Source organism: Mixophyes fleayi, chromosome 9 (genome assembly GCF_038048845.1).
Source record: "Mixophyes fleayi isolate aMixFle1 chromosome 9, aMixFle1.hap1, whole genome shotgun sequence".
NCBI classification, from domain to species: Eukaryota; Metazoa; Chordata; class Amphibia; order Anura; family Limnodynastidae; genus Mixophyes; species Mixophyes fleayi.
In genome coordinates, this window is record NC_134410.1 from 90597496 (window position 1) to 90607849 (window position 10354).

At 36.8% G+C, this 10354-nt stretch overlaps 1 protein-coding gene across 1 annotated transcript in view; it reads left to right on the forward strand.

Annotated features, from left to right (window-relative positions):
• The window catches only part of CENPI (centromere protein I), a 156593-nt gene that overhangs the window by 13073 nt on the left and 133166 nt on the right, over positions 1-10354 (forward strand). Inside the window, exons 5-7 of the mRNA XM_075184668.1 lie at positions 5339-5446; positions 6721-6769; positions 8600-8646. Of these exons, the coding sequence (XP_075040769.1) occupies positions 5339-5446; positions 6721-6769; positions 8600-8646 (204 nt within the window). The remainder of the gene's footprint in view (positions 1-5338; positions 5447-6720; positions 6770-8599; positions 8647-10354) is intronic.

Genomic DNA, 10354 nt, shown 5'->3' on the forward strand with positions numbered 1-10354 from the left:
GCAGGGAATAATTACTTTAACCCAGCACTTAATGCTCTAAAAATGTGAAAAATCCCACAAGCTGCCAACAATTGTCAGGGATAAGCCCCTCTAGCTACTCCCTGATTAGATATCTTATCATATATTCCATCACCTCTATTTTGTCAGGAAACCGCTCCTGAACCCCTTTATCTGTCAAAAACCGCCCTGTGTGCACTTGTGACTTGGAAGCTTACTGTAAAGGAACACACAGGATTCCAACCCAAATCTCACACTTGCCTCTTCCTCTAAGGCTACAGATTTCACTGGTCCCTTTTCCCAACACAGATGCACGCTTCACACCTCTCAGCAACTGCCACCAGCTACGTATAAGACCCGTAGCAAACCTATGACTTAATCACCCAATTGTGCACACTCTGTGCTGTAGTAGTTAACCCTTCTCACACTGGTTTCTAAAGAGTTAATCCAGCCAAGCAATCTGTCTCTTCTAAACAGGCAATGGATTTGTTTAGAGCAATAAGGACAGAACTATTACATTTTAGATTTAATATACAAAACGTACAATGCTTACAGAGAATAAAAAATGGTTAGATAAAGATTTGACATACAAATAAAAAATTGCAAACAGTTATAAAAACAAATGGGATCAAAGTACCAAGCCTCACTTATATAATTGTATGGCCGGGGCCAGGCAGAAAAGGTGGACAGTCCTTCAATTAGATTGATCCCCAAGAAGCTGACAGTTTGTCTCTTCAGAACATAGGTTTTTAAGCAAACTCAAATGGGACGGCACTCACAAGGGCAGTGTGAATGCTAATGTGGGGGCGGGAATGTCCCTTGGGTGTCACCTAAGGTTTGTTCAAAACTATTCCTAAATTTTGATCTGTCTTAGCTTTTCTCAGATATGTCCCAGCGACATAACTTTCCCTTCAATAAACCGGTCATAACTTCCCGCACATTTAAATACCAAATATGATGGGATTACAACAGTATCCTATCTTGTCCTGAAATACATGTGACTAGGTATTTTCCCTGTATAGTTGGTATCTATGTTTTAAAACCTTTATGTGGTTGATACCCCAATTTTATTGATTTTAAGTGGCATATTTTAAAACTGAATTCTTTTTGTCTATCTTACATATAGCCTATGTCAGCACATGGCCTTTTTGAGCCAGACCACATGCTGAGCGGTACCTAAACATCTATTCAGGTGTTACAAGCAGGCTATATCTCACCGCGGGAGCTCTTTGAAGCTGCCCCAAGTGACACTTCTATCTTCGCACACTGGGATGTGCAAAGCCATCAAATACATTTACATCAGACTCTGTCTTCACATTTTACACTTTAACTAAACTTATCAGTGGATTCATTTGATATAACATATTTACACTGCAGTTATTTTATCCCTTATAAAAAACTGTAAGCTCTCTATGTTCATGACATGCTTAATCAATGTAGAATTCTCCTATGAGATTAGCATTATCTCGGTTAATTTTCTTGATTTGAAAATAAATAAATATATATATATATATATATATATATATATATATATATATATATATATATATATATATATATATATATATATATATATATATAATTATAGCGTATAACAATCTTTGCACAAGGACTTATAGGAAGCCCATCGATTCAAATGCTTATATCCTTGCTACCAGTAGACACCATACTAGATGGTTGAGTAATGTTCCTACGGGACAATTTTTTTTGTTTAAAAAGAAATTGTTCCGATCCTAGTGTGTTGAAGGACCAAATGGGAGCAATGAAAAATCAGTTCCTTAGGAATGGATATAAGAATACAGTGTTAGATTATTTCTATCTATACAGTTTACTTGTTCAATAGCTATATCTATTTGATTCCATTCATGATAACAAATCAAAAGATAATAGACCAGCCTTTATCACACAGTTCAATTCCCAACATAGAGAAATTTAAATAATTGTTTCCAAACATTGGGATATATTAAAGAAAGATCCCTCTCTCTCTGGCTTTATCTCAGAAAAACCCAAATTTGTGTATAGACGGGCTCCCAATCTTAGAGATAATCTAGTAAGGAGTGCCCGTAAGGAAGTCAAAAGGTCAGGAGTAACCTCCTAAATTTTTCTTTAGATGTGGGGTATGTGCAGCTTGTAGGATTACTTTTTTGAATCCAAAAAGTTAAATTTGCAACTTTGAAGTGAAAGGTCAGAATTATTCTTTTAAGACCTTTCTAAGTTGCAATACTGCAAAATGTAGTTTATCTTTTAGAGTGCCAATGTGGGCTTTTTTTTTTATGTAGGACGCACATCTCGTCCACTTAAAATTAGGTTATCGGAGCATCTGCGAAATATTAAGAGGATTTGACAACCACTCAGTTTCTTCGCATTTTAAAAGTCATCATAATTGTTTAGGGAGTGGTTTAAAAAACTTCTTGGCGATTGATAAACTGGAGAAAAATTGAAGGCGGAGAGATTGTGCTATACCTTTGGCCAAATGCGAGATTAACTGGATTCATAGGGTAGGCCAGTGGTTGCCAAACTGTGCGCCTAGGCTTCCTGGGGTGCCTTGGAGATTTCACAGAGGTGCCTCGGCCAGGGCCAGTGGTAAGCAAGGCGGGGGACTACTTGGTAATAATTTTGGCCTAGGGGTGCCTTGAAAAATTTTTGGAGACCCTAAGGGTGCCTTAAACTGAAAAAGTTTGGAATCTACTGGGTTAGGCACATTAACCCCAGGAGGGCTCAATCAAGATATTGAGCTTAAGTGGTTTCTGACAGATGATTAGTGAGTCCATTATGTGTAGTACACTGATTAAGTATTATGTTGTTTTTTTATATATATTTTTTTTTATGTATTTTTGTGGATTATTTATGATTTTTCAACTTAGGCTATTGGTATTAGGCATTTTAATTGAACTAATTAGCACAGGTAGTTAAAGCTAAAGATGTGAGGTCTCCCAGTCAATCACCTTGAAAAGGGCTCCAGGAAAGCTGAAACACGTTGGTGTGAGATGGAATAGATTGATTTAACTGCTAAACTGAACCGTTTGAACCTTAGCATCTCTCGTGGCTCGATCCTGGGTATGAGTCTGATTTATTATGAGAAGACTCTTTTACCAGTCTACATCTGGTATGAGTTCATTTCTAATGGTATATTTTGCAGTGAATAATCATTTATTGAATTTAGTGTTTCAATAAAGCATCCAGTGATTTTATCATACAGAATTATGCTATGTGGATTTACTTATTTTTGTTACACATGATTTCCGGAAACCCAATCTGATTGATCTCTCAGATGAGTTTGGACTAAATCTTTTGACTTAGTTGCGGTGATTCTTATTGAACGAGTGGTTCGTTACCCAGTCCGAGAGAGGTTGTGGAGGAGAGATCCGGTCTCACTCATAAAAGTGGAGGTAGGATTTTGAACTGAAAAGTTCTTGCATAACTATAATTTGAGTCATTGGTCCGTAAGTTCCCCATGAAACTGTTTTTGCTATCCATATGAGCAGACGCTGGAGGGATGGACAGTAACGCTGTGGGGTATATAGGACAGTCTGTCCGCTTACAGCCTATCATATTGGTTTGTATGTTGGAATTTATATGTACATTTCTATTAAGATTTATATACCCTATTGTTTAAAGTTCATCTTGTTTTGGTGTCCGTTGCTATCATTATCTGTTTATTCACGATCAAGGATAGTGCTCTATATCTTTTCATTTATGTGAATGGTTTTTCAGGGACAGCGGTGGTGCCTTAATGGGAAATTATTTTTCCCATTTATTGTCCACAGATTAGTGGGCTTAATGCTTAGTTCTTGATACTTCCCTATTGTTGGAGAAGGTCTTCTATATGAACCCTTTGATAAACTGATCAGCGCTTGTTAGTTCTTTATTCTTTATGTGTGCTTTCATGATTTTTGCATAGTAGGTGTATTCCTGTTAAGGTAGCTACAAGTGGCGTTTATTGTGAAGTGCCTGTTTGACTTGGTGATAATTTAGTGTAGGGGAAATCCCAGCTCACCCTCTTACTGAAATCTAAAAAAGGTTATGGCTATGGTGCTTGGAGAACTATATCCATCCATAGGTTTTCAGTTTTGGTGTGAGCGATGCCGAAGTGACAATGAGCAGTGCGATCTGGCACCTGACTTCAGGTATCGGCAGGAGGAATTGCGCTCCCCCTATTATCTTTACATAAACCATATATAAAGCAACTTGGCTTTAAACCTCACTTTTGATTGAAGACCTGTAAGTGTATGTTTGTTTGTGTGTATCACAGATTTATATTGTGCAACCATATGAATTATCAGTCCCTCCTTTCTTCTTTCTCTCTCCAGCTGTTTTGCCCCTGCAGTTCTCTCTCTCTCATCTACTTTAGAGGCTGCAACTTTGTCGCCCACTTGATCTGATAATACTGTTTAGTTACTTCAGTGTGAACTCTTTACAGGTTGTGTATTATTGATTCTTATCAATCCACTCTTCTGAAATCTTTACTGATATCTTGAAAGGGCAATGCCTAAATATTTTCCTGTTTAGCACGCCATAAAACTTTTAAATAAGAATTAAGCTTAAGTAAGGTAACCATCGAGTCTCCTTCCACTGGATGAGGTTGTGTTCACAATGTCAACTTTGTTTGGATGTGGGAGATCACCGATTACTATCATAACAATGTATACACATCTAAAATGTCGACATACCTAATGTTATGAAGATATAGATAGTTTGTTGATTGACATTATAAGTTTAGACTTTATCTCTGTTGACATTATGAATGTAGACATTTTGACTACATTCCTGTGGAGAATTAGTATTCAATATGTACCTGTGGATGAAACAGTATGAAGTGATAAGTTATTTCTCATATTCTCTTGTTTGGTGTAGAAATAACAAAGAAGTTCTGTATAACGCTTACTGTACTTTTAACACAGCAAACTTAGAACAAAACAATGGATTATACATCATAAAACTGGTGTAAACAGGGTAAACACATTGACGGAAGGAGCTGAAGCTGCCAAGTGCTTTCAAATGGTCAATGTGATGATTATTCGAATAACATATGTTCAGGCTGCATTCACAGTCTAGTGAATGCAACTAGAGGATATCTGGGACACTGACTACAATATGTATATACCCTTGGTCTTGCATAAAATATTTGTCTCTTTTCAAAACTTGCTAAAGCTACTACATTCATTGATTTAAGGTACATTATGTGTAAATGGGAATGATTTTCTTTGGGAAAATGTAAACTTTATAACACCTGCCTTCTTTCAAACGGCACCCTATGTCTTTAATCTATTCAAGTTAATGTGTATTTATTACTGTATATGTTGATCTGTAAGTTTATAGTATTTTTTTTCTCTATCTGCAGATTCTGTTTCTTCGCTGGTTGATTTCTGTGTTTGATCTCATTCCATGTAAAGATGTCCTCTCCACGTTCTACAATTTTTTCTTCTGTTTGCTACAGGATGACAAATTGGTACAAACACATCTCCACTTAAGCTATTTTGAAGCTGTTTTCTGTCTTCTTTTTTTCTTTCTGTCTTGTAACTGTATTCAGTGAAGAAATGTAAGTAAAATTCAGCAGGTCATGGTATTGAACATTGCATCTGATCGAGCTTCTCACGACTAAAAGGATTTCTTGATGTCATGTCTGCTTAATGAGGACAGAATAGGGGACGTTTCTCAAAGTGGAGCAAAAATGTGGACTAATTTGATAGTGCAATAATTTTTTTTTACGCTCTTTATTACACTTTACTTATGTCCCACATTGATATGTAGTTCTAAATATAATAAGATATGCAAATTGTTATTCTAAGACTACATAGTTTAAGAATTAATGCAATATAATGTGAAATTTTTGGATGTAAAAGAAAATTTTAATTTTCTGTCTCGTGACTCTTCTTTTCTTACTCCTTGTTTTCAAAAATATTAGTGAACATGTGGAATACAAAACAATAACATATGGGAGGAGTTGGGAAAGTTCTTTATTACAGTCTTTTTACCTACAATAACATCTTTGGGAATGAATGTTCGGTGATTCCAGCACGTGGTACTTACCATCTTGCTATACACTTCGATACTGAGATTCCCTGTCTGATAGGAAGGCTTGCACACATATGTTGGATACCTACTTGTTTTTTTTTATACTGAGTGTTTTTTTAAAGCAATAATGCACTAGATCTATCCTCATTTCTGTTTCCACACATGTACCGATGAGGGGGGTGATTGAGAAATGAAAAGAAACAATTAGAGACGTTTTCATCTATATGATATTGAATAAGGCTAGAATACAAGATTACCAGTAGTAAATGCATAACAAACAGGGGGCAGCACCTTTTGGAAAATAGGTGCTGGAGTGTTTGGAAGTTTGGGAAGAGCATCTAGAATCAACACTGGATTTATTTGGACACTACTAATTTGTTAATATCACTATAATGGTTAAAGTGTATCACATGGATGACATGCTTTTATGATGGAATTACACTTATTTATGTTTTTTATTTGACACAATATTTTGGAAGCAAGGAGAAAATAAGAAGAGTCGAGTCACGGGACAGCAGTGAAAATTTAAGTATTATAACAGCACTTAGATTCTCTTTCCATTTTATTGATTTGTATTTTTTTTGCAATTTCCATAGGGAATTTGTGCTGCAGTTAGTTTGGGCGCTGTGAGAATTTATACACATCATTTTGAAAAATAACATTTATTTTAATATGATTCATCATATTATCATATCATCTCCTCCACAGTGCCCATCTTTATGTCATTTGCTGTATCTGCTAACCAGGACGGAGCATGGTAAGTGCACAAAGTGTATATAGCTGCACCTCAGTTATTACGGTTACTTAATTTTGCTTTCTCCTTAAGCCATCTGGTGTACACAGATTAGCTAATGGGGTCATGGGTTCTGGCACTTCTCAGGAAAAGTAGTCATCTTCTTCCCCTACTTAACCCTTTAACTGCCAAAGATGGAGGATTTACATTGTGGCCTGTCCCACCCTTAAGGTATCTTAGTGGGCACAACTATGTCAAATCATATGCCTAATTTGCAATTGTTCCTGATGAAAATCCCATATATTGTGTTGCATGTGACTAACAAATGATTGTTTTGCCACAAAATTCAGCATTGAAATTGAATGGTTATGGAGGGAATGTTTCTTTCTTTCTTTGTGCTCAATAGCTGATGTAATAGAAAGTCTATCTGGCAATAGGACTATTTTACAAAGCTGTCTTTAGACTTTGTCCTCCGTGTACCTGAAACTATGGTAATTTTGCTGGTTAGTTGCACCTGTAGGATCTTGCTAATCCTCAGGTAGTCCTAATGGTATGCTATTTTTAATTAGAAAGATAGCACAAGCATGGGTCTCCTTAGAGCACATTTTTCACTCACTATTTACTTTGGGACATTCCCCTCAGATGGAGATTTTTTTTTTACAGATAAGTCAAAAGAATGCCCATCACTGGAATTTCTCTTTGGTGCATTGTCTTGGCCTTGTTTGCTATGCTCACGGCTATTTTATTCCTCATCAATTAAAGGTGTTGGTTCTTTCATTTTCCACCCTCTTTGTTCTGTATTCTTCCCTGCTGGATGGGCGGTGGAGTACATTTTTCCTAAAAAGTGCCCTACCTCCTAACGATTGGCCTTTAATACCAGCCAAAAATGTACATTTGATCAGAGTTCTATAGTTTACCATGCAGGAGCCATTTGAATATTGGTCCTATGGCGCTTGGTTTCATAATATTGCATGCCTCAAACAAGCTGAGGGGTTGTTGATGCCTCTCACTTTAGAAATTCACATTAATAGGAAGCTCATGGGTAGGGGGAACAACAATTGCTCAGCCTGGCAAGCATTCACATTACACTTTGTACTGCAGTGGAATGGGGTTGTGACAGGTATTGCAGACTCAATGGATCAGACAAATGGCATATATTTTAATATTATTGTTTTTTAAATTTAACTCACTGATTTCCACCCAAAACTGAATATTTAATTGTTTGCAGTTAGCCTTTAATTACTCCTATTAGTTAGTCTGTTTGGCTCTGAAGCCAAATAAATAATATAAATAATGTGCATGAATAATATACTGTACATGATATTCTAATTTTTGGATTACTAACACATGAATTGCTGGAGTGTACTAGCCTTTCCATTATTACACAACAATATAAAAGTGTGAAAAATCACTAAAAAATATAATGTAAAACAATGGAGACCACAGTGAGAAAATAGGCCTATTCAAATGCTTTAGAGAATCTGGAAACCATAGAAAAGTAAAATCTGGGAAATAGTAAAATGAAGGTTTAAATATTTAATATGAAAAGTTAATCAGTATTCAGTGAGAATATCATAAACACTGAAATGATCACTGATGCCTACAACAGTCTCTGGTCAGCACTGCCAATCAATGAATCTTGGCTCTGTGTGGGGAAAATGCTTAATATATTCCTACCTGTATGTTTGTGTAAAATTATGTATACGGATTTGCTCTTTCTGCCTGTCCGCTCATTAGCATTTTAAAGCTCCACAGAACCACTTACTAATGCGGATCAACATCAGAGATTAATCTTATCTCTTGGCAGTTCCTTTTAATCTGTTTTTAAATTTGCTTTCCTGTTTTTCCTAACAGTGCGGGTCTACAGAGTCCGAATTCTACTTGAACTGCAAAGTAGGAAGGTATGAATTAACTTGAAGTATAAATTTAGAAGTGGCATTATGGAAATTGTAAATGAATGGAATTTGATAGTTTTACAATCAAAGCAGTAGGAGAATTGGTGGTATGGTGTAGCAGCCCACTTCGACCACCAGGATCATCTCCAGATATGAAAACGTATACTGTATCATACGTATAAAAATAGTCAGGTTCTGGGCGCTTGTAAAGGAAAGATATATCAATTTAATATGGCTAGGTCCACAATACGCTCCGGCCGGAACGAGACAGCTTAGATGTGTTAAACAATAAACATGCATCAATTGACACTGCCGAAAACAATGATAATGGTAAAAAAAACAACAAACTCTGTGTGATTGCAAATATGGTTAGAGTGCACTTGCAAGCTACTAAAATATGCAATGACAATTGATATGAACCGCAAAAAGAAATGGTAAGGAAATATAATGTCCAGAGTTGTAAATCAAAATGTTGGTGATGATGAAAAGTGCAAGCAAAAATGAAATTGGTAGCCGTTACTCACATGAAGCAGGGATGTCTGGCTATCTACAATGCAGACAGGCACTTAGTAGCGGTCCCAGAGTCTGTGCTGATGAGGTTAGATATAACGTTGATTTCAATGATAAAAAGCACCCAGCAGAATGCCAATTATTGAAACAAGAACGAAGAAGAAAGTTCTTCTAGTTCCTAAAAGGAAATCCTCTCCTTCTTGTTGAAAGAAAAAATGATCCCGCTCAAATAGCGTGTGCACGCTGCGGGATATCTCCGTGTTGAGATTAAATGTATAGATATCAAAATGCCTCCAATAATGGACAGGTACCCAGCAGAATATAGGTGGTGATGACCCAAATGTAGTCCTCCTAATCCCCAAACATAGTCTCTCTCTTTCTCATAAAGTTGAGGCTAAACAGGGGAAGCGGTAGTGCCACTGCGGATGAGCGCATACACGCTACAGGCTGGTCTCCGATGTGGATGTCTGTATATGGTAATGTAAGATGCTAGCAAGTTGAATAAAACTGAGTTGAGGGACAGTCTCCAACGCGTTTCGCCCGGTGGCAATGGCCAGTGGGCTTCCTCAGGGATAGAGGAAGCCCACTGGCCATTGCCACCGGGCGAAACGCGAAATGTAAATAGGACCAAGGAATGGATGACCTGTTGGTGCTCTACGACGTACATAAAATACTTAAATTTGGGTCGGCAGTCTGTCCCTGAAAATGTGAGGGCGAATTCCACTAGATTGATAGATGCCTCTTGGGCAATCCAATGGGGGTATTCAACGCCTTCCCTTTACGCTCTTGTTTTTGTTCCTGTTCTTTGTTCTTTCACTGTTCTAACAATTAGATTCTGGATTTAGTGGGATGATGTTTTCTCCTCCCTTTTGTTTTGTACTTCATGTTCTATCTTTTAGGGCTTTGTTAGAAAAGTACTGAGGTTAGGGAACAGTCAATTGGGTATAGGGGGTAGGAGCTTTACTTTTACCTGTAAATTTGAAAGTGCACAATGCTCCAGTCACTACACTCTAGACCCAGAGTCTCCAGTGTCCTCCATGGATTTAAAGAAAAGGATTTATCCTAATAAAAAAATTCTCTGACATGCTTGTTTTAGAAATTGTTTTGGTTTTCCTTGTTTTATTTCCCACAAAAACATTGATATGTTCTAGTGGTGTATTTTTTTTTATTTTTTTTTTATAAATAAACCCCCGCTGTTTAGTTG